General features: G+C 34.3%; 3 protein-coding genes and 1 pseudogene across 9 annotated transcripts; all 4 read right to left on the bottom strand.

Moving 5' to 3' along the window:
* Positions 1-2165: 2165 nt before the first annotated feature.
* Positions 2166-6076, bottom strand: LOC146953464 (B3 domain-containing transcription factor VRN1-like). Its single transcript, XM_085710004.1, has 4 exons — positions 5836-6076; positions 3415-4096; positions 2965-3161; positions 2166-2873 (listed from the first exon to the last, which is right to left on the bottom strand). Exons 1-4 carry the CDS (start codon positions 5896-5898, stop codon positions 2514-2516), a joined length of 1302 nt encoding a protein of 433 aa, XP_085566130.1. The 5' UTR covers positions 5899-6076; the 3' UTR covers positions 2166-2513.
* A 1446-nt stretch (positions 6077-7522) lies between these two features.
* Positions 7523-8701, bottom strand: LOC146953463 (uncharacterized; annotated as a pseudogene).
* Positions 8702-11902: 3201 nt separating this feature from the next.
* LOC146953462 (B3 domain-containing transcription factor VRN1-like) lies at positions 11903-13421 on the bottom strand. The gene is made up of 4 exons (XM_085741510.1): positions 13416-13421; positions 13088-13189; positions 12727-12846; positions 11903-12235 (listed from the first exon to the last, which is right to left on the bottom strand). Exons 1-4 carry the CDS (start codon positions 13419-13421, stop codon positions 11903-11905), a joined length of 561 nt encoding a protein of 186 aa, XP_085597636.1.
* On the bottom strand, positions 12424-26496 carry LOC146953461 (B3 domain-containing transcription factor VRN1-like). 7 transcript variants are annotated; one of them, XM_085710012.1, is made up of 9 exons: positions 26336-26496; positions 23232-23736; positions 22869-22961; positions 21677-21778; positions 21200-21414; positions 20648-21109; positions 18198-18454; positions 17431-17640; positions 12424-13189 (listed from the first exon to the last, which is right to left on the bottom strand). In XM_085710012.1, exons 1-6 carry the CDS (start codon positions 26396-26398, stop codon positions 20837-20839), a joined length of 1251 nt encoding a protein of 416 aa, XP_085566138.1. In that variant the 5' UTR covers positions 26399-26496; the 3' UTR covers positions 12424-13189; positions 17431-17640; positions 18198-18454; positions 20648-20836. The 7 variants fall into 7 exon arrangements, with proteins under 7 accessions (XP_085566138.1, XP_085566152.1, XP_085566159.1 ...); XM_085710026.1 differs by having other exon boundaries at positions 20976-21109; XM_085710033.1 differs by having other exon boundaries at positions 18198-18451; positions 20976-21109.
* Between the last annotated feature and the right edge of the window lie 941 nt (positions 26497-27437).

Here is a 27437-nt window from a genome sequence, read left to right as displayed (position 1 = left end):
CTGAGTTTTATTCCTATGCAGAACAATTATTGGTCGGACTTTACTTATCTCTTGACCGAACACCAAATTATCCTTGAGAACCATACGGTTAACACTAAAAAGAATATGTAAATGATTCTTGTAAAGACTGAGTTGCGAGGTAGATCCTTTATTTTATTTATTTTTCGTTTTCAAATTTTTTTGTTCAAATGAATTAAAAATTAGAGCATCCATCATAAATAGATGTGATTGGTTCCCCGTTCGCTCACAAATTTTCATATATTCTTACAATTTCTCTCATCTCGTTATCTCTCATGTACATCGTGTATACTCTTGTATGCACCATTGTTAAATTTTAATATATACAGAAGCCGTTTGAAATGTATTTAGAGCCATCGAAGACATTATTAGAGTTAAAGGAACAACTTAACCACTTGAATATGGTTAGGGGTAGCTTCAAATATAATTCACATTAAGATATTTTTTTGGCATAAATATATGTTTAGCCTATGCAAATAGGGTTCACTTGAGTTTTCGTCTTTGTACCTGTCAATCCTTCCAAGATTGCCCTGCAATTACTAATCATTTGAGTTTTAGTCCTAAACTCGTTTGCTTACTAATGTAGTCTATGATTGGTGATGTGGCACTAGTGTGGCACAAAGTGACCATGTAATCACAGTGATGACTCAACAAAAAAGACTTGAACGGACCATTTTATCCTTAATGAGCCCAAACAATTGTGAAATGACAAAAATGACCTCTACTTCCTATCTCCATCCCCTCTCCCTCTCCATCTCATTCCGTTTCACCACCACTCACCCACTCCCTCTCCCTTTGATGTTTCCCCTCTCTTCACCACACTGATCACACTCTCTCAACCCTCTAATCCGCTCTCTCGTCTCTTCAATCCCTCCTCCATTGCCTCCAATCTAAACTCTTTGATCCACACCGCTCAATCGCCTCAAAAATCGTTCAACTCACGTACCTGCAGTTCACCACTAAGCTTCTACTACATTTTGGTTCATGCACTTTGAATCTCAAAGAAACTTCGTGATATCATGGGTGCAAAAATAGAAAAGGTCGATCTCTCTAAAGCCACCTAATTCCACTATCATCAGTCTAAGTAATGAATACGATCTAACCGAAATCAATGTTGTTGATGAAGAATTCATCAAAGTGATTTTGTTGATGAATACTCAACGATACTAAAGTGCAGGGACTAATATCAAAAAATGTTGTAAGTACATGGACTTGGGTCAAAAAATAATAAAAGAAATAATAATTAAAAAGTTGGAATATTTTATTGTCTTTCAGTGTGCCACATGGCATGGAATGATTGGTCCACATGCAGGGACTAATGTCAAACGAAAAAAAGTGTCGAGGGACCAATGCCAAAATTTGGTGAAAGTGCAGGGACCAATGACATATTTAAACCTAAATATAAATTACATCCATCTTTTGGCTAACTAAGTAGTTTAACTAAAATTAAACCTCAATAATCAGGCCACCAACATGGACAAGAGTTTGACATTCATAACAATTTTATTCGACTGTTCATATGTAGAGTGTTAGAATAAAAAGTACAACTGCTCGAAGCTGAAACTCTTCCACACAAATTCCATAGAAACTGCTCAGCTTGTAATAGACAACCTTCCACACAAATTCCATAGAAACTGCTCAGCTTGTAATAGACAACCTTCATGAAGGTTACAAGCATACAACCTTTATCATATTTGTTACAGCACAAACTATCAATCATACAAACAAGTGCATTGAAATCCAGAAGAACATCGTTATTTATAATAAAATATTTCATGCCAAAAAATACAAGTCACGAAACTTTTCTTGTATTCCCTATATTTGCATTATAATATAAAATAAGTTTTATTCGGAAAACGTAAATTGCGACAACTTTTTGTATCAGAAGAGAATGTTCCATTTCCAAAAACATTCTTGCAGTGTGAAAACCCCCATCATCCTGCACTTGGATCCCAAAATGAAGTTTCTTGTCTGTGACAAGAAGATATCACATATTGAACCTTTTTCAAGAATTGTATTACAGATAGGATATATGAAACCAATGATCATCTATTATATCCATATCATAGCGCAATATCAAACAAACAGTGTCATAAATGGATATATTTCAAAGGAAAATGTATAAAAACTCGTCATCAGCAATCACATAAAAAACACACCGTAACTGAGTCATTATATTCATGCAGACGAAGCTGCAAACTTCAAAACCAAAACCAAAACCAAAACAAAAAACAAGAAGTTAATCCCAAGATACGGCACTAGGACAAGCGTTTTGACTCAGTTTATGATTGAATAGATTGCACAGTCTATATACAATCCAAGTCAAAACAAAATATCCATATTAAAAGATTCAAAACTACCATAACTAAGTTCAAACGCCTATGGACATAGAAAGTATCAAAGTTCCAAACTGAATAAACCAGAGTACCAGGATCACTCAGAAGTAAGAGCTAACACAGTTTTGTAATTTGTCTATCTGGAGTTATCTCTCCCTGCTAATTTTTAGCTGATTTGGTTGAGCTGACACGGTGCTGCAAGTGAGGGTTCAACATTTTTGCATGGCTCACATTTTGGCTTGGCTGTGAAGAAGGGTTGAATAACCCTGACTCGTCCTCTTTTACACGAAACAAAGTAACTTGCAGTACTACCTCTCTGGTTCTAAGCAGCTCGAAAACACAGATATCGCCTTCCCCTAAATTGTTCTCTAATGTAAACTCATACCATCCTTGGCTTAACTTTGCCCGGCCTCCTTTATAAAGGCACCGAACAGGCCACTGTCTCCCATCGGAGATCTGAAGCTTAATGAATCCTGAAACACCGTTCAAATTCTTTTCTGCAAAGCAGGAAGGCAAATACTGGAAAACAGAAACACGAGCTGAGTACGCAACACGAAATGTCGAAGAAGACTAAAGATAAATATCAAAAAAATTGAATTCAATATCTCACCATTATACATCCCCTATATAAATAAGAGGGCCGCAGGACAACTCGACAGAATGGATTGGTTGGTTCAAAAGTCTTTGACTCATTAATTGCCCTTTCTCTTTCTTCTGCTGTTACAGTTCTTTTTCTTGCTGACGCACTTTCATAGAATCGATAGCGCTCTGCCTCCTCATCATTTTCAGCAGTGGCTTCCTGTGCACCTACAGTTACACAGATTAAATTGATGACAAAATTAATTTTTTATGTTACTAGATAATAGCCATGAAACACTGACACAGGAAGACACGACACAGAGATGACAACACCGGTCATAATTTCAAAAGGTGACATGTCAGTGTAGCGGCGGAGTTGGACAATCATGTATGTCAGACACTTGGGCACGCCTTTGATCTAAAATGTCAGTGCTACGTAGTACAATAGAAAGAGAAAAAAAACTTATCTAAAAGAGCTTACTTGGATCTGATTTCCGCTTCTTTCTTGAAGTTTTCTTCGTATCAGTATTATTAACCCCTTCCTCATTAGGATAGCGCAATTTCAATCCTTCAGTGGACTTTTTAAACTCATTAGCATTGAACTGAACACCTATATCTCTGGTTGACTGAATGGCACTCTTTGAAGAAAGAGTACCACCGATATCTCCCCAGTTAACGTGGTTGAGTTTAGACCCCCCATTAAACAAATTCTGCAATGATGGAGTATGATTCTTCGCTGGTGTTAGTTGATCCAAAGATCCACTAAAAACCTTGTCTTGCAATGCACCAGGAGTAAGGTTTGAAGGTGATGAATCCAGGAATTCAAAGGAGTCGATATCTTCAATGTCTTCAAAAATAGGATGATAATTTGCATAGCAAGGCCCTTCAGTACGGCTTCTCATGGCTGATTGATAGTTTAACTCAGCAGTACTCATATTAAAGATATGAACAATGAAATTTGAATTTCCTTCATAAGTGAATACTAGAAAGTATCCAATGCCAATGGAGTAACGTTGAACAAAATCTTGCCAGCCATCGACAAACCAAATTCGGTTGTCAACCTTTTTCAATCCTAGACGCCAGACAGTGCCATCAGGAACAGTGAGGGTTGCAATAGTCGAAAGCTGGGCCCCATATTTCCTAAGAAAATTATCTGGAATCCTCTGCAATTGAAAATAACATTGATCATCCAAATATTAGTAATGCTCATAATAAATGACTGAAGATTTTAAACTCGAGATTTGACTCGGAATCAAAAAGACAATGAAATCATAAACATGGAATCATAACACAGATAGTACATAATTCACAAAGAGAGCATTTAAATAACACATAAAATCCTTATGTAAACTTAAATTCATAAGCATAAAAGTATTTTTGTTGGATCGTTTTTGCATTTTTATTTGATTATTACTATTAAATAAATTGGTTCGACCTAAGTATGGGCCCAATGGTGCACTACCAACGAGCAAAGACCAAGGAAGTTTGAGGATTCTCGGTCACACGTTCAAAGGTGCGTTTTTTTTAACAGGTCATGTACTCGGCAAAAACCATCAGTGATTAGGTGCGATATCTCGCAGAGATCACAAAACATCTTAAAACTGTATGAATTAAATGATTCAATGTGTGATATTAACTACCATGCTAAAAACGGAGATTCATTAAAAAAAAAAAAAACTACTCATTTCCAAACGGCTACCAGCAATAGCAATCCAACTTTCCATACTTAATAGAAGAGGTTTTTCATTTGCATATCTAGGAAATTTGAGGATTTGCAGCTCCTTTTTTATCAAAATTAAAAAGATCAAAAGAAGTTCAAGGATTTGGTGCTCCTTTTCTGGTGAGAAGAGGTTTTACATTTGCAGATGTAGGAAGTTCGAGGATTTTCAGTCACTCATTCAAAGGTGCGTTGTTTTTAACCGGGTCGTATACTCGGCCTGAAATTAACACACACGACCACACAGGCAAAAACCATCTGCGATTAGGTTTGAGATCTGAATCGCAGTGATCACAAAACATTTTAAAATTGTATGATTTCAATAATTCAATATGTGATATTAACTACCATGCTGAAAATGGAGATTCATTAAAAAATGACACATTTCCAAATTGCTACTGGCAATAACAATCCAAAGGTCATACTTAATAAGTGCAAGAATTTGTAACTACACTAAAGAATTTCTACACATAGATAAATTTCCAATATGATAGTCTCAATTAAAATACATTTGGAGAAATATGAAGCATAAAAATCTTTTCACTCTGTTATATGTTCTTCTCTTTCACTTAAAACAAGTGACACTTCTAGTTCTCAATAAAAAATAAAATAAGATCAATTCTTTCTAATACACTGAACCACATATATTAATGATTTTAAGGAAAACATCGAGGAGCATAAATTTTATCAAGTAATCGATATGATAGCAAATTCAATTTCAACACCACAAGAACTTCTCGTTCAAAGAATGCACAAGACACAAACAAACTAACCAACCAATTCAATTTTAGGGCTAAAATCAACTCAGCAACCAGGGTTATCAAAATTTCAACACTTTCCAGAAAAATCACAAAACCTAAACAACACTGAATCAAACAAATTTCAACACTTTTCAATGACTGATCAAACAAAAAACACTACCCTTCATCAAGAATCATAACAGAAAATCCAAACTCAGTGATCAAAATCATGGGTTTAAAACAAAACCTAAAAAAATCCAAACTTTATAAAAAAGGGGTATCAGGGTTTATAAGTTGAAGTGCCACATACCCTAAAAAATCAACCAAAACCCTAAAAACCCTTTTCTTACAACAATCATAACATCAATAAAATCCAATCAAAAACATGAAACAAAAACCCAATTCAAAAAAAAAAATGAATGAGTAAAAAGAGAAAACTCGTTACCAATTGTCTAGTTTGAAGGGATGAAGGGAGAATGAGCTTGTGAAAAGAAGGACGAGGAGGCATTGTGAGAGAAATTGAAGAGATTCAAAGCATAATCTTGGAAGGCTTTGATTGAAAGTTGAAAACTTTGGAAGAATTACTCAGATCTAAATTGTTGGGTTCTTCTTCACCTTCTCCTCAAACCCTATTCAGCTTTTTAGTCAAACAAAAAAACTTAAACCTTAAATTAAACAAACAAAAAAAAAAACACAATCTCAACTTGACCTAATTTTAAGTTCATGAGTCTATCACTCGGTTGAGTCACCTCGAGTCCACCATATTTTTATTTTGATGGGTCCACCATATTTTTTTGTGGGGTCCACCATATTTTTTTATTTTTTATTTTTGTACAAAACCATATTTTATTTTATTTTAAGTGAAGCTATTAATATTATTTGTTGATATCTAATTATTTTATTCACGTTAATTAATAAATGGGTTAAATATGTTTTTTGTCCCTATAAATATGTCAACTTTTCGACTTAGTCTCTCTAAAAAATTTCTTCAACTTTTAGTTCCTAAAATTTTTTCCATCTTTACTTTTTTTTTTGGTCAAATAGCTTAGTGGCTAGAATTCACTTTTTTTTTTTAAGGTGAATTGGCTAGAATTCACTTTTTTTTTAAGGTGAATAAGTGGGGTGTCTAAGGTTCGAACCCCAGCCCCTGCATATAATTATGCATGTCCCTGCCAACTGAGCTATGCTCACGGGGACTCCATCTTTACTTTTGATCCCTTTTTTAAAGTAAACTCATATGTAGAATTCATATTTTTGAATAAAATTTTGTAAAAAAATTAATAATATTTTTAAAATATCTCCCAAAAAAATTAGAATTTTTTAACAAAATATGAATTTAATATAAATTTTTATATTTTGACGGTTAAAAATTCATATTTAATTTAAGTTTTGTTAAAAAATTCTAATTTTATTTTTTTGAAAGATTTGTACAATATTCTATACATTTCTGCACAATTTTATTAGAAAATACAAAAATAAACTTAAAAATAGGGACCAAAAGTGGTGATTGAAAAATTTATAGGGACTAAAAGTTGAAAGAAAATTTTAGAGGGACTAAAACGAAAAGTTTGTATATTTATAGGGAACAAAAACATATTTAACCCTTAATAAATATATCAACTTAAATTTTTATATTTGTAACAAATATCATTAAATGTATCTGTGAAATAATTGTACACCAAATATGTTAATTAAATTCTTTATTTTAACTAGCGGAAACACAGATACTCAAATATTTTTCTTTTCGCTTTTATTATTACGTTAATGCATATAGATTATCAACGATATTTTATAATTTGAGGGTACGGGACCAGTAATAGGGATAAAAGTACTTATCCTGAACGCATACTCAAATTCGTCTCAAATGTAGAAAATCAATTTATTATCCTTTTTATATAAATAGAAACTCAAACCCTGTATGATTTCACTCACACAAAGCAAGCCGAAAAAACTAATAATCAATCAAAAAAGTATTGCACTAGTTCCACCACATAAAAGTCATATATTTATATAATTTATATAATGTTAGTTATATATTGACCACAAAAAATTGACGTTACAATATCGAACACAAAAAATATGTCGGTGTAATATCCACCAAAAAAAAAGGATGAGCACCAACAAAAAACCAGTCATGTCGCATTACGTGAAATTGAATCATTTTCATCTTCCGCAACAACTTGAAATTCTTCCTTTGTTTTTTCTGGAGTGTTACATAAAATTGGATTGGATTCATTTGACTCCTTTTTTTATGGGGGCGGTTTCTCTCCTTTTTCAATGTTATGAGGTCTCGAAACCTAGTTTGTTGATTCAAATACTCAAATTTCCAAGTTGATGCTTCTTCACTCTTGTGTATGTTCCACTTCGTAGATGATGAAGTTAGTGGACAACCATCTTTCAAAAAAACAAGAACAAAATGATTGGGAATTAAGCCAAGGCACATGATGGAGGGTTTTTGCTTAAGTTGCGGCACCCCTCTAAGTGGGAAAAAAGATTCTGAAGTTCCGATTTTGTGATTTGTCAACTCCACTTCAAGTATATTGTAATAAGTTGCAATGATGTGACTCATGTCCAAAAACGTCAACCACTTATCTACAAGTGCAATACAACCACTATTTTTGGGGGGATGCAAGTTATTTAAGATGCAGTTAAAACGATCCTGACTCTCAAATACCCGCACATAATCATTTCTATGATATTTCACTTCTTGAATAAGATGTCTACGAACCATGATATGACTTTCTTCGGTCAAAACCAAGAACTCAGCTATAGCCTAAAAACCACAATTCTCTCGCCTTTAACATCCATGATCTTTTCAATAAATGGAACCATGAATTTTGGAATATAATCAATAGGGCTCAAAACATTATTAGACGTTGGAACTGGAATAGGCTTTGGAACCGGATTTGGCTTTGGAAGCAGAATAAGCTTTGGAAACCGAGTAGGGGTTGGAAGTGGGGAACATGATGTTTTGCCAATACGAGCACCCTTTCTTTTAGGAAATGATGACATTGTTGGTGACGATCGAACTATCCGGAAATTGGGAATCAACACATTCTCACGAAGAAGGGATTCGATTAGTCGATGCCTCATTTGCTTTAGACCTAATTTTTTCCAATTTTTTTCTTGGCTCCCTTGGTTGATACCTTTCTTGGAGGTGGAGACAACATTGTGGCTTCTGGAAATGCCAACTGACGCAAAAAGTCTTTGATTTCCAGTTTCATTTGATAAGGGACTTTCTTGAGATGTGTCTGGATACCATTCCACATCTCCACAACAGAAAGATCATCTTCATTACTTTCTTCACCCATACATAACCTTTGTCAATGATGGTGTATCTCATCCAATCGAATAGACTTGTTGTGATAACTTTTTATAGCAATGATGCATGCACAAGGTAGTCCATAAGATGTCCTTATCACACAACCATAACTTTCGTTGTACATGCACAACGTTTCCTTGGAACGTTTTTCTTCCACAAAAATAAAGCTCAAAGCAGCTCTAGACACACAACCCCTCAACCCATAGTATAAAATGACGTTTTTGTATCTATTTTCCAATATAATACAACTCATCTCAAATGATGTTTGTATCACAGTTAACTGGATCACCAACATATCATGTATTTTCTCCCAACAAGTACCCAAATCACCCAAACTATTGTTTAAATATTTTTTTTACTCTACCGTGAGCCCCTTCAACTCTATTGGTGGTTCTGCAGCCAAGATGCAAAACACGGTATGTCCATGCCTTCACTATTTTCTCCTTAACAACATCCAATACGGTGCTCTCCACATAGCTAAGAAACTTTGGAAAATCATAGCTAAGAAACCTTAACTTTCACTGGGTAATAACGACCACACAAACGACATGAAAGTACCATAACATATTCTTTCAGCAAATGCAATAAAGATCACATGAAAACATCTCTTTAGCATATAATAAAACTTGAATAATGCAACATAATTACATTTAATTGGTTACATTGCATCATGATATTTTCCCTTCCACATATTATGAAGGTTGGATAAACAGTAACACATTATCAAATGAAAAAAATGGTACTGATATTGAGGAAAATCACACACGCTGAATATAAAAAATGGGAGCACATGTACTTTATCTATTAGGGTCTGTTTGGATGATTAAAGAAAGTGAAAGGAAAGAAAGAGTAAGGAAAGATTATATGTGGAAAGAAAAAGAATAGAATGTGAGAGGGTTGTTTTGGTTGTTTAGTATAAAAGAAAGTGGAATAGAAAGTTGAAGGAAAGAAAGATATATATTTATTAATTGACATAAATACCCCTAGACATAAATACCCCTAGCATAAACATGTGTCTACTCTTTCAAAGGAAAAAGAAACTAACACTACCAAAAAAGAAACCGTGGCTAGGTGTGAGTAAAAATGAAACAGTAAGTTGAAAAAAATAAAAATAGAGAGACAACAAAGGAGTAATAGCTATATCTAAAAAAATGAATAGTAAAAAGTATATAAAAAACAATATGAGTTGGGGGCATTTTAGACTTTTCAAACAAATATGTGTTGTTTTCCAATCTTTCCGTCCTGGTTAGTGTGGAAAGGATTTTCGGCGTGGGTCCCACCTTACTTTCTTTCCTTGCTTATTGTTCCCTTGAACCAAACTGTGGAAAGATTGTTGGTTTCCATGCTTTCCATCCACAACCAATCTTTCCTTCCTCATTCTCGCGAACCAAACATACCACTAAGGTATGTTTGGATGGAGAATTTAAAGGAAGAAATTTGGAATGCTAAGTCTATATTTTGTAGGGGTGAGCAATGAATCCAAACCCGCCCACCACCCGCAATGGGCGAGTCACCCGCGGATTCACGGGTCGGATTGGAACGGGTCTCGGGTTCAAAAATGATAAAATTCAGTTAGCATTGGGTTAGTACGGTCGGGCTCGGTTCATCAAAATCAAACCCAACATTGGCCGCACCCGCCCGATACAGTTACAAGGCTAGGCATGAAAATATATTTTAGTTAAAGTTAGTATCTGACAAGTGCATGTGCTTTGCTGCAAGATACCTTATCCCACTTTTTTATGTACTTTCTCCTTCTTTCAATGTTATCTCGTCCCATCAATGAATTTTAATAAAGAAAAAACAATTAAACATACATATATAAAATATAAAATAAGGTAACATTAGTTCTCTTCTCTCTCTTTCAATTGTTTCTTCTTCCTCCAAAAGTCCAAACAGTGTTCTGCATCTTTTTCCAGCACCGCCTTTTGAAAAGTTACCATATTGAACCCCATCTCATCCATAATTGCATCCTTTCTACTCTCCATCTCCGTCTGTGAAGTTGACAGCAATAACCGAGTTAACCGACCCGCCGAACTCGTCTTCCGACCAATCCGTTGGCACACACGGTCGGAGATGGGCTTGAGAATACACTCTACGGTTTTCTTTGGATGGTCGAATTAAGAACCGAATCCGACCGAACCCGAACCGTGCTCAGTCCTAATATTTTGATATTTCAAAAAACTGAATGAACAATATGATAAATGATCATATAACATTTCAAAAACATTTTAATTCAATTAAGTCCTCCCTCTCAAATCCTCCATCCAAACATACCCTTAGTGTTGTGACATTGTGCTTCATCCTGGAAGCAATATCTAATAGAATAGTGCTCCTAAGCCTTTCTTTAGATCCAAGTCCAATCACTTGTATTCATTTTACCTACATCTTCTCCAAAGACTAGATTGCAGCAAGAGGTCTCAAATAGTATTTTTGTCAAATTTGCAAAATTTATTTTACAATTAAATAATGAAATCTCAAACTTAGATATGATCTTTGCATACCTCTGATATCACTATTGGAAAAGATTTCACATGCCAATGGGAATATATAAAACACACCACAAAGAAAACACCATGAGTAACATTTTTTGTGGTTTGGCACATTTTGTATCTCAAACAATTTTACAAGTTTTGTGGAACCTTGAAAAATATGTTCGAAGTGCATATCACCCAGCAAATACGAGTACTTTACTCAAGAGTGCAAAAAAGGGGTAACAGTCATTTTGGTTCTTGAATATCTAACGATTAGTTACAATAATTCTGGATTGTATCGAAATTTCAAAATAGTCCACGACTATGCATTCCGTTAATCTAAATAATCTCTCACATTGAAATGTTCCGCTAATACTGTCATATCAATCTCTCAATATACTTACTGTCATTTCAATCCCTATAAGTATTAAATAATTAAAATGATAAATGCCACATCTAACTTCTGGATGATAAATGCCACATCTAACTTCTGGAAATTGAAAAAAAAGATAAAACATCGCTTAGATTGGAATATAAATCTGCTCATAATCAAGACCAACTCACAAACTTTGATAGGGAAAGAAATTATAACAAAAGAAAAGGGATCAACACAAAAGGCATCAAACTGAAAAAGAAACAACATTTTGTTCAAAAAAATAGTTCCTCCTCAATACACCAATACTCTCTTCAAGTTTCCAATCATGCACTCTACAGTCTAGTCATTTATGTTCACGGAACCATCCACTCAATAAACTTATCATCAAATCAAGTAGAATGGAAACACCATTCAAATTTGCTTCTGCTAAGCTAGAAGGCAAATACTGGAAAACATAAACACGAGCTAAGTACACAACATGTCGAAGAAGACTAAGGAAAAATATCAAAAAATAGGAGGGTAGGAGGACAACTAGACAGAAAGGATTCGTTGGTTCAAATGATTTTGCCTCATTCATTGCCCTTTCTCTTTCTTCACTTGTCACTTTTCTTTTTCTTGCAGACGCACTTTCATAGAATCGATTGCACTCTGCCTCGTCATTTTCAGCAGAGGCTTCCTGTGCTCACAGTTCCATAAATTATATTGATGACAAAACTAATTTTTTAGATTACTAGACAACAGCTATGAAGCACTGACCCACACAGACACGACACTGAGATGTTGATACCGGTCATAATTTGAAAAGGAGAAATATTTGATAGCATCTGAGTTTGATGTTATGAGACATGGCATCCATGGAAGGAATGAGAGATAAGCTATTAAACTATTGTATTGACGAGAATAAATATTATTACAAATGAGATAGTTACCCACTAATGGGGGTGGTTACAAGCTCTTTATACTACTATCTACTAGAACTCACTCAAAAAAAAAAAAAAAATACTACTATCTACTAGAACTAATATGGCACTAATCTATATCTCCAATATTGGACATTGATGTGTGTCAGACAGCCACTAGGCAGGCTATCAATCTGATATGTTGGCGCATCATAGTACTATAGAAAGAAAACTTAGCTAAAAGAGCTTACTCTGAGATGATTTTCACTTCTTTCTTGAAGTTTTCGCGTCTGAGTTGGATATGATTCTTCACTGGTGTCAGTTGATCCATAGATCCAGTAAAAACCTGGTCTTGCAATGCACCAGGAGTAAGATTTGAAGGTAACGCCTTTCAAAAAAAAACTGAAGGTGATAAATCCAGTAATTAAAGAAGTGGATATCTTCAATGGCAAGGTCCTTCGGTACGGCTTCTCATGGCTGATTGATAGTTTAACTCATATTAAAGATATGAACAATGAAATTTAAATTCCCTTTCCTTCATATGTGAATACTAGAAATTATCCAATGCCAATGGAGTAATGTTGAACAAAATCTTGCCAGCCATCAACAAAACAAATTCGGTTGTCCACCTTTTTCAATCTTAGACGCCAAACGGTGCCATCAGGAACAGTGAGGGTTGTGATAGTCGAAAGCTGGGCCCCATATTTCCTCAGAAAATCATCTGGTATCCTCTGCAATTGAAAATACTATTGAGCATCAAAATATAAGTAAATGCTTGAAATGAAAGACTGGAGATTTTAAAATTGAGATTTGAGTCAGAATTGAAAAGAGAAATAAAATCACAAGCATGGAATCGTAACAGGAATGCAAGATTCAACATAATTCATAAAGATAGCATTTAAATCACACTTAAAATGCTTATTTATACCTAAAATCATAAGCATAAGACAGTATTACATCCATTTTTTTACTTAATTATTACTTTCAAAAAAATAAATTGGTTCGACCTTTCCCTCGACGAAAAAAAATTGGTTTGACCTAGCGTGGGTCCCAATGGTGCACTCCCAACGAGTAAAGAAATGCAAAAACGCACTAAATCACAAATAGATATTCTATAGAAACAAAGTGAAGAATAATAGCAGCACAACTGCGCATAACATTAGGGTTCTGGACTTCTGGTTGCAAGCCAACGAGCAGAGTACAGCGCACAGCACAGGCAGGATCCTGGTGCAAGGCAGAAGGATCCAGTCACAAGGCAAAAAGGGATCTCGGTCACCAGTTCAGAAGAGGTTTTCATTTGCAGATCTAGGAAGTTCGAGGAGTTGCGGCTCCTTTTAAACCCCAGGTGCGTTATCTTCAATCGGGCCATGTACTCGGCCCAAAATTAACACATGAGCACTCACTTTTTGTGATTTTCAAAGGCAAAAACCATCTGATTTGACCAAAAAAGTGATTAGGTGTGAGATCTGAATTACAGAGCTCAGAAAAGAGAAAAAATCTTTAAATTGTTCAATTATGACTGATATGTGATGTGATATTAACTACCAAGCTGAAAATCGAGATTTGTTCAAAACTGACTAATTTCCAGATTGCTACCACCAATTTCAATCTAAAGAGTATGTAACTACACTAAAGAATATTATACACTTACAGAAATTCATAATATGATTGTTTCAAGTAAATAGCTTTGGTTCACATAAAATAATTTATTCAACGCCCTCACGTCTTCTTAGTAAAAAATACAAGAAATATCAATTCATAGGTATAGTATCAAAACAAATTTGGACAGATAGGAAGCATAAAAACCCGTTCACTGTGCCTTTTCCTTCAATTAAAACAAGTGACAAGAGACATATCAATTCTAATGTAAAATACCAATTAGTTCATCAATTGACAGAGACCAAAACACTCGAGCATAAATTCTATCAAGAAATCAATATGATAGCAAATTCAATTTCAATGCCACAAGTTTTGTTATGATCCAGAGTCTAATATAGAGCATGTTATGCTTCAACTAGAAAAATGAACATAAACAAACCAACCCAATTCAACTCAAGCGCTAATAATCAACTCAGCAACCCAGATACAACTTTCAAAGAAACGTAAAACCTAAACAACACTGAATCAAATTTCAACATTTTCTAGGAATTCAGGTATAAAATCAGAACTAAACTGAGTAAAAACACACTACCCTTTATCAAGTAACTTAAAAAAAAAAAAAAAAATACCCTTTATCAAGAATCTTAACGGAAAATTCAAACTGTGATCAAAATCATACAAAAAAAAAAATCCAAACTTTATGAAAAGAGGCGTCAGGTTTTATAAGCGAGAGTGAAAAAATATAATAAAATTAGCAAAACCCTTTTCATGCAACCATCAAAACATCAACAAAATCCAATCAAAAACATTAAACACAACCAGAAAAACAAACTTCAATGAGTGAGAGAAAAAAAAAACATGAAAGCAGCTTGAGTCAAACAAAACACTCAACTTGACCTAAATTAAAGCTCACGAGTCCAACACTCAACTTGGGCTGTTTGGATTTTGAAAACTGATTGATTCTGTTGTTAGAAAATGAGATCCTTTTTATTCAAGTATGGTTGTTTAGGAAGAATACCAAATGCATGATGAAGATGAATGAGTATGGATAGTGAATAGTGAGATAAAGGATAAATTAAGAACAACCGCAGTTGAAGAAGAATCAGTTTGATCTTGTTTAACTTTCTTTTAAGTTCTGATAAAAAAAAGGTTTAATATTGCCAAAAAAAATGTCAATCAAGTTTTGATAAAAAATAAAGTTAAATATTGTCGAAAAAAATTCAATATTGATTAAAAATAAAAAATAAAATGTTTAATCTTGCCAAAAATATGTCAATATAATGGACACATGCAACATAACAGCCACATAGTCTTCTTTTTAATGAAGGGTGACAGAATCTGGAAAAAAAAAAAAAAGGTCATCAACGCTAACATTTGATAATATAAAAAGACTAAATCTTGCGGAAAAAAAAATTAAATGACTAAACGACGCCATAATGCTCTATCCTATACCATATTTCTATACAATTCATTAAGTTGAATAGTTTAGAATAATCATCTTATATTTCACAAGGAGCTTTGAGCAAGTTTATATGCAAAAGAGAATATCTTGATAAAGGAAAAATAGATAAATGAGAAAACTATATCAATGCTAATAAAATAGATAATAATCAACACATTAGTCTCAAGTTCTTAATAGTTTCTCTTGGTTTTTCTCGGTCTTCCTAAGCCTCTAGTGAGTTCTGTACTACAAAAAAAGTTCGGTGCTATTAAATTTGCACATCAAGCATTGAAGTTTATAGGATAATAGGGTCTTATTCATTTTATCCCTATTAACTAGATTGCATAATTTCCGATTGTGAGGCAGGGGTATTCTTTTGTTGGCGCTACCTTGGTGTGCCTTGGTTGTATACCTCGGCCTCATGATTTTTAGGGGCTGTAATTGTACCCTTTGTGGGATTTTGTTTTTTATATGTTTCAGTTCCACGAGTGTGGTGTTTCTTTCACCTCTCGACGAAGAATAAAATTTGCCGTTTCAAAAAAAAAAAAACTAGATTGCATAATTACCAAAACCTTGATGCGTCTACCCAACATGGTGTGGCACAATGGAGAAGCTTGATTCTCATAACCATTTGTTAGGTGTTTGATATTTGGTCAGTGCGTGTGGAAAAACATATGTTAGCAGAGGTCAACCACTTAAAATGGGTCTCAATCACCTCAAGAGATTAGTCCCAACAGTTGCACGGGTGAAACCTTGGTTTTACCCACTAAAAAAACGGTGTCTTGGCAAATGGGTCAAAGATAAACGGGGTGTAAGCATTCGTCTTAGAAGAAAGATCAAGAAATAGAATGTTGAGAGTCACACATTAAACAATGATATGGCTTGAACAGTGGTTATAAGTGGGTGCAACCCAACCCCAAGAGCTAACTAATGGGGTTAATTTATGCTCAAATCCTTTTAAGAGATGGGTGGCTGAAAGAGCAAGATGAACTCTAATTAATGGGCTGAAGTGAGAGAGCACAAAAATGGGCTGACACCAGATCTTGATCAAAAACTGTCTTCATTTAACCCATTGGCAAACAATGCGGAACTTCAACAACTAATTCACACTTATTTATACAACAGTTTCCCCCCTCAAGTGTGGGTCTCCTCCACATTTCTAAGTCTCACTCAGGAAGAAGTCTTGACGAGTTTACGGAATCGTCGGCAAACAGGTGGAGCACTCCCGGACATTAATCACCTTCCAATAACTCACATCCCACCATAACAATGAACCCTTATATTAAACCTTATAAGAGATGGGTCACTAGGGAGGCAAAAGGAGTATAAGCGGAGGATTTTTGATCAATGGACTGAAATGAGAAACCAAAAAAATAGATTGGCACCAAATCTTGACCCAAAACCTAAAATGTTATTTAAGCCTAACTAAGATCTGTTTATGTACCAAGATCTTTGTTATTTTACTTGCATTTGTCTACGCTCCATATGTCTAGTCCTGGAAGTGAGGGGATGTTTATATCCTTGTTATTCCACCTGCACCAGTCCACACTTAAGAGACTCGCATCAGCTAGGGACATGACCTAGGTAGTCCTTATAAACCAGTCATTGTCTAACAAGCTGATTTAGTGGGGTGAGTTAGACCGTAAGCCCAGTTCAAAGATGGTATCCGAGCCTACCCAAGAGCCGTTGTGCTATATACAGATGTCGAGTCCTGCAAACCGAATATACAGAAATCTAATTCTAGGCATGAGTGGGAATGTTGAATCCCACATTGAATAATTATAAGTGGGAACAACAGTCAGTGCATGGGCTATAACATTCAGTCCAAATTCTAAGATTGAAAATTGAAATCTTAAATTCCAAAAGTGCATGGATATCCAATAATCCAGGTCAAATGATCCAATACAAACTATACAAAAAATTATAACTGACCAAAGAGTAGATTCTTCGCATCACTTGCTCCGCGAGCTCCTACTTGTTCCATCAGATTTACCTACGGTTTGTAAAGGCTTGTGATCAATTACACCGCCACCAATAAACACCCGAGGAGTCTGAACTCTTTAAGGCTTATGATCAATTACACCGCCACCAATAAACACCCAAGGAGTCTTGACTCTTAAAAGTGCCACCAATCCAGAGGATCTGCAAGCACAAGTAGACAATATGAAGCATTAGGATAAGCCATTGTCAATTATTTTGGTTTTCTACTTTGTCTGTGAGGGTACATCCACATGACTAAAGACGTAATTTTTAATTCATGTAAAGACATTTTGAGCTTGACTTTACTCCCATCAACTGCAACTTGTGACAAAACAGAAAAATGCAATCTCGTCTTTTTTGGATGCAATAAAAAACAAAGAAGATAAATAGAACAGGTAATGAAATTTTAATGCAAGATTTTATTAGGGAAAAAAGTATTTTGAAAAAACAAGCCAGAATCATAACATTCAAGCATTTAAGAGCTCAAGCCAAAAATGAAAATAATACCTAGTTACAAGCCAAATAAGCAGGTAGTTATTTCATGTGAAACAAATAGTGGGAAGCTGATTAAAAGTTAACCAGTAATTTTGGCTGATTCATAAAAATATAGAAGATAACATAATGACAAAATACTAATCAAATGCAGTTTAAAGCAACAGAAGTCAATAACCATTTAGTAACACAGAAAATTTATGAACACTACAGTACAAATATGATACCTATATTAATTAATTTCATCAAGAATAGTGTGTAAAAACTGGTCGACGTTGCATCCAGTTAAACATAGTGTCTCATATTCCTAATTTGGATGAAAAAATCAATCTGAGTTGGCAAACAATATTCCGGTGAAAATTAGGCTTAACCCTTAAATCTTCCACCAAAATCCTTGTGTGATGGTTTCCTCTCTCCGAAGCCAATGAATCTCACTCAGGAGTATATAGTCAATATCTGTTTCGATATCCAAAAGATGTGTCTTCTGCATGAACACAAAAATGAACTAGCATTAGCAACTTCTACACTTTGTAAATTAAAAAATAAAAATAAAAAAATAGCATCATAACACTTGAATTTGATAATTGATATTTTGCTCAATCAAATCCATTTATCCCAAAAGTAACAAATTCCATGTAAGTTACAAAAGACAACTGGAAATCAATTCACCATCAAGGTTTTAGTTTTCATAATTTGTATCATGTCAAGAATGGAGCACCCTAAAATGAAATACTCTATATATTGTAGGGAACAAATTTCGACCTAAACAAATTGTACTAAGTCTAAATCCAATGACTAAAAAGAAAGTGAGATATTTGTAAGGATTTAAGAAATAGTTTTACAAACAGTAAAATAAAAAAAAAAGTAATATATTTAACTAATATTTTATTTAGACTCAAATGTATTTTCTTTTTCTCTTGTGTATACAAAACCAAGAGAAAGTCACTATAGCCGGTTTTTGAGATAACCCCTGAATGGTCATATGTAACCACTGGAGTAGGCTAGACAACACCTAAAATGATAGTTACACATGACTAAATAATATTTAGTCCTTCTGTTAGATTTTTTTATGAAAAAACTTTGGAGTGAAAAAACATGAGAGCTCAAAGAGCACTCACAAACTAATTTAAGCACCGGCACATCCCAAACTAGGAACCTCCAGATCTAAAGTGTGATTTATCACCACTAGACCAAACCCTTATAATTTCGTGTGTCTTTACAAGATAAATATAAATAACAAGAAGTATCTTTTGGTTAGCTACTACAACCTAATTTAGGTAGTGAAACTAAAAACATTAAATCACAATGATCAGACAACCAACATGCACAAGAAACTTTTGTCAAAAAAAAAACTTGCACAAGATATTGACATTCATTTCCTATATATATATATATATATATATATATATATATGCAACTTGTGTCATTTGCCCTTAACTACTTACATTTTTTATTCAATTAATGAACCTAATACAATTTAACGTGTTTACATTTCCACATTAAACCATTCTTCATTTCATATATATGTAACTGCCAGAATATCCAGACAGCATAACAGTATAACATATGTAATTCAGACAAAAGAGCAACTTACCTATATTTTATTTGATTTTCATCTATCTAGTACCAGCCAATTCATCCAGTACATATTCAACTTAATCATATATATATATATATATATATATATATATATATATATATATATATATATATATATATATATATATATATATATGACATTCACAACAATTTATTAACACTAGAATAAAGTACAACTGCTCGAAACTAAAACTCTTGCACACAAATTTCATGGAAGTTGCACAGCTTATAATAGACAACCTTCATGAAGATAACAAACTTCACATGCACATTCAAAAAACTTAAGACGCGCTCATAACCCAACATCAGTCTGAATATGAGTCCGAGAAAAACTACAAATCTGTACAATCCAGATGCATACTTGTCACAACATCAATCATACAAAGAAGTCCAATGAAATCCAGATGTACATTATTTTTTTAAATCCTGCACTTGGATCCCAAAATGAAAAGTTTCTTGTCTGTGACTACAATATCACATAAACTGGACCTTTTTTTAAGAATGGTATTATAGATATGATATATGAAAAACAATGAATAAAAGATATCATCAATGTTGCTTTGTATCCACATCATACCATAAATCCAAACAACATCAAAAATAGATAAAAGTCAAAGGAAAACGTATAAAAACTCATCATCAGCAGTCACATAAACAACACACAATAACTGAATCACTATATTCATGCGGATGAAGCTAAAAACTTCAAAACCAAAAAAAAAAAAAAAGAGTTAATCCCAAGATACGGCACTAGGACATGCGTTTCAACTCAGTTTATGATTGAGTAGATAGCACAGTCTATTTACAATCCAAGCTATGTTGCATAGGTATGGGTACAGGTACGAGATTACGGCAATTTTTTAAAAATTAAGATACGGGTACGTCAATAAAATCAATCACGAGTTTTGTTATATAATATAACATGATAGGGCTAAATTCTTCTATTTACATCAAAAACATCACGATAAAAGTTTAAAAAGTTGAAAATTAAAGTTGGTTATAACAACAAAAAACTCATGCACATATAATACTACATTATCATATGAACATATAAGAGAAAGCTACAATTTTCACTCACCATAGAATAAATAGCAAAAATGGAGTACCACGAGTACCGTACGCGTACCCGGTATGGCCATAGAAAGTATCAAAGTTCCAAACTGAATAAACTAGAGAATACCAGGATCACTCAGAAGTAAGAACTAATCAACACAGTTTTGTAATTGTCTATCAGGAGTTAACTCTCCCAGCTAATTTTTAGGTTGAGCTAACGCGGTGCTGCAAGTGAGGGTTCATCCTCTTTTAGACGAAACAAAGTAACTTGCAACACTACATCTCTGGTATTAAGCAGCTCAAAAACACAGATATCCCCTTCCCCTAAACCGTTCTCTTGTGTAAATTCGTACCATCCTTGGCTTAACTTTTTCCGGCCTTTGTCATCAAGGCAGCGAACACGCCACTGTTTCTCACCATCGGATGTCTGAAGCGGAATAAAACCTGAAACACCCTTCAAATTTGCTCCAAATCTGGTAGGCAAATACTGGTAAACAGAAACACGAGCTTAGTACGCAACACAACATGTCAAAGAAGACCAAAGAAAAATATCAAAAAATTGAATTCAATATCTCACCATTATGCATCCCCTATATAAATAGGAGGCTCGCAGACTAACAAGACAGTAAGGATTAGTTGGTACAAATGCTTTTGCCTCATTCATTGCCCTTTCTCTTTCTTCATCTGACACATTGTGTCTTACTCTTGCAGACGCACGTTCATAGGCTACATTTGACATGTTGCTTCTTACTCTTGCAGACGCACTTTCATAAGATCGATTGCGCTGTGCACCTGCAGTTCCACAAATTATTCTGATGACAATTAATTTTTTAGATTACTAGACAATAGCTATGAAGCACTGACAGACAGACACCGCACTGAGACATTGATACCAGCCATAATTTGAAAACGTGAAATATTTGAATATAACCGCACGTGTTAGTGTCGCGTCTGAGATGAACATTGATGTGTGTCAGACACCGGGCATGCCTTCAATCTGAAATGTCAATGCTACATAGTATAGTAAAAAGAAAACTTTGCTAAAAAAGCTTACTCAGATCTGATTTCCGCGATTTTCCCTTCTTTCTTGAAGTTTTCTTGGTAACTAGATTGCGCTCTGCCTCCTCATCATTTTCAGTGGAGGCTTCCTGTGCACCTGCAGTTCCACAAATTATATTGATGACAATTAATTTTTTGAGCAATGCTATCAACAACCTCTCTATCACTCTCTCTCAAACACTCTTTCAATTATTGGTCCACATCATCACTTTTTTAAAACTAAAAACCTGATAACCGGCTATACTGGTTTACCAACACTAACCATATTTTTATTCAAACTTCAAAAAGAAAACAAAAAAAACAAAAAAAAAACACGCCATCTCTCATGATGAAACTAATGAGGCCAAAAGAACATTAATCTCAAACACCACAATCGAATCTCAACAAAACAAACACATTGCTTCTGATAAAAAAATTGGTTCTTTAATTTTATGAATTATTTCTCTCCATCTTTAATTATCTCATCTGCCATAAAAAACCTATATCACAGCAAGTTTGCTTTTAATTTTCAGCAATTTTCAAAGTCCAAATCCAAATTTGATTACTGAAAAATGGATACTTTGTGTGCTCTATTTATTTGATTTGGTCGATTCCAGATGAATCCCAATTAACGCAGGTTCTTTGAACAACCCATTTGACAAGTTTGTGATGTTGAAGCTTAATGGAGGCTTTTGGAAAATTAAAGGCTCCATTCTTTCTCTGTATAATTAAGAAAGTTGTTGGTTGTGGTTAGATGGGGAAGAAGACCTTTCAAATGACAGAGGAGGTGCCAAAGAGAGAGAAAGAGAACGTGAAAGAAAGAATAAAGAAATAAAAAATTAAATAAGATATATCACTGTGTAAGTAAATAACCGGTAGCCAAAAAAAATAGTTTAAAATGTGGATGACTTGGTCCACTCAAAGAGAGAGTGGTTATTGGAGAGTGTTGTAGCGCCTGACGCTAGCACTGCTCTAATTTTTTAGATTACTAAACAATAGCTATGAAGCACTAACAGACAGACAGACACGACACTGAGACATTGGTACCAGCCGTAGTTTGAAAACGTGAAATATTTGAATATAACCACACGTGTTAGTGTCGCATCTGAGTTGGACATTGATGTGTGTCAGACACCGGGCATGCCTTCAATCTGAAATGCCAATGCTACATAGTATAGTAAAAAGAAAACTTCGCTGAAAAAGCTTACTCGGATCTGATTTCCGCTTCTTTCTTGAAGTTTTCTTGGTATCTCTATTGCGCTCTGCCTCCTCATCATTTTCAGTGGAGGCTTCCTGTGCACCTGCAGTTCCACAAATTATATTGATGACAATTAATTTTTTAGATTACTAGACAATAGCTATGAAGCACTGACAGACAGACAGACAGACACGACACTGAGACGTTGGTACCAGCCGTAATTTGAAAACGTGAAATATTTGAATATAACCACACGTGTCAGTGTCGCGTCTGAGTTGGACATTGATGTGTGTCAGACACCGGGCATGCCTTCAATCTGAAATGCCAATGCTACATAGTATAGTAAAAAGAAAACTTTGCTGAAAAAGCTTACTCAGATCTGATTTCCGCGATTTCCGCTTCTTTCTTGAAGTTTTCTTGGTATCCTTATTTTCTTGTCTTTGTTGGCTATGATTCTCCGCTGGTATCAGTTGATCCATACATCCAGCAGAATCCTTGCTTTGCAATGCACCAGTAGGGTTTGAAGGTGCCGAATCCAGGAAATCAAAGGAGTCGATATCTTCAATGCCTTCAAAAACATAATTATAGTCTTCATAGAAAGGCTCTTCAGTCCGGCTTCTCATTGTTGAATCATAGTTTAACTCAGTAGTACGGAAGATATAAACGATGAAATTTGACCTTCCTTCGTATGTGAATAGTAGTAAGTATCCAATGCCAATTGAGTAGCGTTGAATAAAATCTTGCCAGCCATCCACAAAACAAATACGGTTGCCAACCTTTTTCAATCCTAGACGCCAGACGGTGCCGCCAGGAATAGTGACAGTTGCGACAGTCGAAAGTTGGTCCCCGTGTTTCCTCAGAAAATTATCCGGAATCCTCTGCAATTGAAAATAATATTGAGCATCCAAATGTTAGTAAATGCTCATAATAAAAGATTTTAAAATTGAGATATGAATGAGCCAGAATCAAAAAGAGGAAAAAAAAAAAATAAACATAAGCTTAGAGTCGTAACACGAACATAAGATTTACATAACTCATAAAGAGATCATTTAAATCAAACTTACAATGCTTATTTAAACTTAAATTAATAAGGATAAGAAAGTATCTCTATTAAATAAATAATTGGTTTGGCCTAAGTATGGTCCCCAATTGTTCACTCCCAAAAAGCAAAGAATTGCACAACACACGCTAAATCACAAATAAACCATGTGCACCCAAATAGGGGGTTTCAGACAAATAGATATTATATTGAAACAAACTGAAGCATAACAGCAGCAGAATTGTGCACAACATTACGGCCAAGGATTTCTGGCCGCAAGGCAACAAGCATAAGAACAGCGCACAACACAGGTAAGTTCCTAGAGCAAGGCAGAAGGATCCAGTCATGGGAAGAAAGGATCCGATCACAGGGCAGGCAGAAAGGGTTCTCTGTTACACGTTCAAAGGTTTTCCAGTGAGAAGAGCTTTTTCATTTGCAGATGTAGGAATTTGAGGATTTGCGGCTCCTCTTACCCCAGGTGCGTTAACTTTAATCGGGCCATGTACTCGGCCCGAAATTAACACACAAGCACACACTTTTTGCGATTTTCAAAGTCAAATACCATCTCATTTGGCTAAAAATAAACTAGGTGTGAGATCTGAATCACAGAACTTCTTTAAATTGTTCGATTTCAATTAGTGATATGTGATGTGATATTAACTACCGTTATGAATATGGAGATTCGTTTAAAAAATGAATTTCCAGAACACTACAAGCAACTGCAATCTAAAATTCATCATACTTAATCAGTGCAAGAATCTATAACTACACTAAATAAGTTAATCTATGCCTTCAAGTGTTCATAGCAAATACATGAAATAAAATCCAAGTAGAATTTCATAGGCAGCATAAAAATCCGTTCACTGTGTCATATATTAATGATTTTACAGCAAAACACCCAAGACAATAAATTCTATCAAGAAATCAATATGATAGCAAATTCAATTTTAGATAAGCTTAGCTTGTTCAAATAGTAAAGATAGAGCCAAGAAAAATTGCAACAGTTATATCTAATGTACGAATATACCATGAAAATAAAGACATAAACTAACCAACCCAGTTCAATTTTGAGTTCAGGTATGCTCCATTTAGCCAATGCTCCATTTAGTCCATTTAGGTCATGGATGCAAGACATGTGGCAAAAAATCATCCAAGGGCTGGGATTTAACATTAAAAACAAATAATATTTTATTTAATAAAAAACAAAAATCATCATCTTCCTCACGTTCCCTCTTCCTCCTCTGTTCCAACGGCTGCCCCTCTTGCTAATCACGATCTTGCACCTCTGTCACTAACCATTCATGGTGGCTGCTACTGTTATGTGTCAAGGTATTAATATCCTAATTTCAATTTCCTTTTCTTATTCTGTATGCAATCAGCCATATCCAAAACCTAAAATTTAATATAATAAAATCTCAATTGGAATCATAGTTATTCTTATAACCAATCCTATATTTTAATTCATATCACTTTTGTGCAGATTTGCAAAATCAAGATGCTTATGAAAGAAACATCACACAAACCTCTCCTTTTTTTTTAAAACAGCACACAATTTTTCAAAAGACATAATACAGTAGCAACAGCGATGGATTGGTATCTTACGGCGGCGGCAAGATGATGATGAGTGGGGAGGTCATGAGTCGGAACAGAGGAGGAAGAGGGAAACATGAGGACGATGGTCATTATTATTTTTTTATTAAATAAAATATTTGTTTTTAATCTCAGCCCTTAATGTTTTTTTGCCACATGTCTCGCATCCATGACCTAAATGGACTAAATGGAGCATTGGTTAAATGGAGCATACCTGAACTCTTCAATTTTATGGCTAATAATCAACTCAGCAATTCAGATACAACTTGTGGATAATCATAAAAACCTTTTCAATTTCAATTTTAGGGCTAATAATCAACTCAGCAACATCAAAATTCAATAAAAAACACAATCAATTCCAAACAAAAAATAAACTTCAATGAGTGAAATCAATATGATAGCAAATTCAATTTCAATGCCATGAGTTATGTTATGATCAAAAGAGTCAAATTCTAGGGCTAATAAATCAACTCAGCAAACCAAATACAACTTCTGAAAAATCATAAAACCTAAGCAACACTGAATCAAATTTCAACAATTTTCAGTGAATTTAAGCATAGAAATAAAAAATAAACAGAATAAAAAAATCATGGGTTTACAACAAAGATAAAAACACTACACTTTATCGAGAATCTTAACAAAAAATCCAAACTTGATGATCAAAATCATGGGTTTACAGAAAAACCAACAAAAATCCAAACTTTATGAAAAGGGGAATTAGGGTCATAAGATCAGAAAAATCGAATCAAAACACAATTAATTGAAAACAGAAACAAAAAACATGGAAGAAGAGAGAGAGAGAGAGAGAGAGAGAGAGAGAGAGAGAGAGAGAGAGAGAGTTTTGTTACCAATTGCTTAGATTGAAGGGTTGTTGGAAGAATGAGCTTGTGGAAAGAAGGAAGAAGAGGCATTGTGAGAGAATGAGATTGGAGAAATTGATTGAAAGTTGAAAACTTTGAAGGAATTGAGATTTGAGTTGTTCTTCCCCTTCTCTGCTTTTCAGTCAAACAAAAAACAAAACCCCCAATTTCACCAAATTTATAGCTATTAAGTCACCTCCATTTTCCATTTTATCTAAATAAGACCACAACATTTGTTAATATTTTGATTTTGATATGTATCTCCTTAATTAATATTACGGTGGATACGGTAGAATCACGCTGACTCACGATGTATATTTAGATCAGTGTGATTCTCGGATATCCAACATGATACAAAATGTACATATAGTCGGATATCAAAATGAAATTTTATCTTCGACTTCGATGTTAAACACGTATAGTGTATAGTTAGAATAGTTTGCATCATGCAAAAGTTTTTTAGAGATTTTGTGGGGACAAAAATTGAGGTTTGTTCCCTTTCTGCTACACTTATGTTGTGGAGAGATGGGGTGTGATGTTGTTTACATATTGATCATGTATATGACAGACAAAATGTTGCTCGTATATTTAAGAAAATGAATATCTACGCATTTATTGATATAGGTCTTGGTGTTGATGTTAATGGTGAAGAAAGAGTTGATATCAGTGATGACTTGATAAATGAAGTTTGTTTTGATGACAGTGAAGAATATGTAGCTAAGGGTTTTATAATATGACTTTGCTATTGGCGTTTTACCTATGGAAGGCATCAAATAATAATAAATGAAAAATGGTATGGAGTTAAGACTACGTCAAAGGAATATACATTTAGAAAGAATTGTCATTGAGAAAGAAGTTAACTAGGGAGATGTCATTGGTTTTCTTTCTTCAAAGGGTGTCATCCAGCCAACCATAGAGATATAGGTATTCAATTTAACATTTATGGGTTCAAAACATCCATTGAATAATTACAATTGTGATATTATAACAAGGTATGCGTTAGCAATAACGATACTAAGAAAACTTTAAGAAAGAACCATAAATCAGATTCGCGTAAGCTCTTTGGCTAAGTTTTCTTTCTTGCACTACA

Source organism: Medicago sativa, chromosome 1 (genome assembly GCF_051527215.1).
Source record: "Medicago sativa cultivar Bolivia chromosome 1, Bolivia_mono, whole genome shotgun sequence".
Classification (NCBI taxonomy): domain Eukaryota; kingdom Viridiplantae; phylum Streptophyta; class Magnoliopsida; order Fabales; family Fabaceae; genus Medicago; species Medicago sativa.
Note: the sequence above shows the minus strand (reverse complement) of the source record. Positions and strands in the feature narration are given on the sequence as shown.

Excerpts from the sequence above, each read along its gene's own strand:
- LOC146953464 (XM_085710004.1), bottom strand. The coding sequence starts at position 5,898 with ATGCCTCCTCGTCCTTCTTTTCACAAGCTCATTCTCCCTTCATCCCTT. Across the intron at positions 4,097-5,835 it reads CCCTTCAAACTAGACAATTG|AGGATTCCAGATAATTTTCT; the intron begins GTAACGAGTTTT and ends TTTCAATTGCAG. Across the intron at positions 2,874-2,964 it reads TATATAGGGGATGTATAATG|TATTTGCCTTCCTGCTTTGC; the intron begins GTGAGATATTGA and ends TCTGTTTTCCAG.
- LOC146953461 (XM_085710012.1), bottom strand. The coding sequence starts at position 26,398 with ATGCCTCTTCTTCCTTCTTTCCACAAGCTCATTCTTCCAACAACCCTT. Across the intron at positions 21,779-22,868 it reads GAAGCGGAAATCAGATCCGA|GTGCACAGGAAGCCTCCACT; the intron begins GTAAGCTTTTTC and ends GTGGAACTGCAG. Across the intron at positions 21,415-21,676 it reads ATCGCGGAAATCAGATCTGA|GTGCACAGCGCAATCGATCT; the intron begins GTAAGCTTTTTT and ends GTGGAACTGCAG.
- LOC146953462 (XM_085741510.1), bottom strand. Across the intron at positions 12,847-13,087 it reads GGCGTCTAAGATTGAAAAAG|GCGTTACCTTCAAATCTTAC; the intron begins GTGGACAACCGA and ends TTTTTTTGAAAG. Across the intron at positions 12,236-12,726 it reads GCGAAAACTTCAAGAAAGAA|GAAGCCTCTGCTGAAAATGA; the intron begins GTGAAAATCATC and ends CTGTGAGCACAG.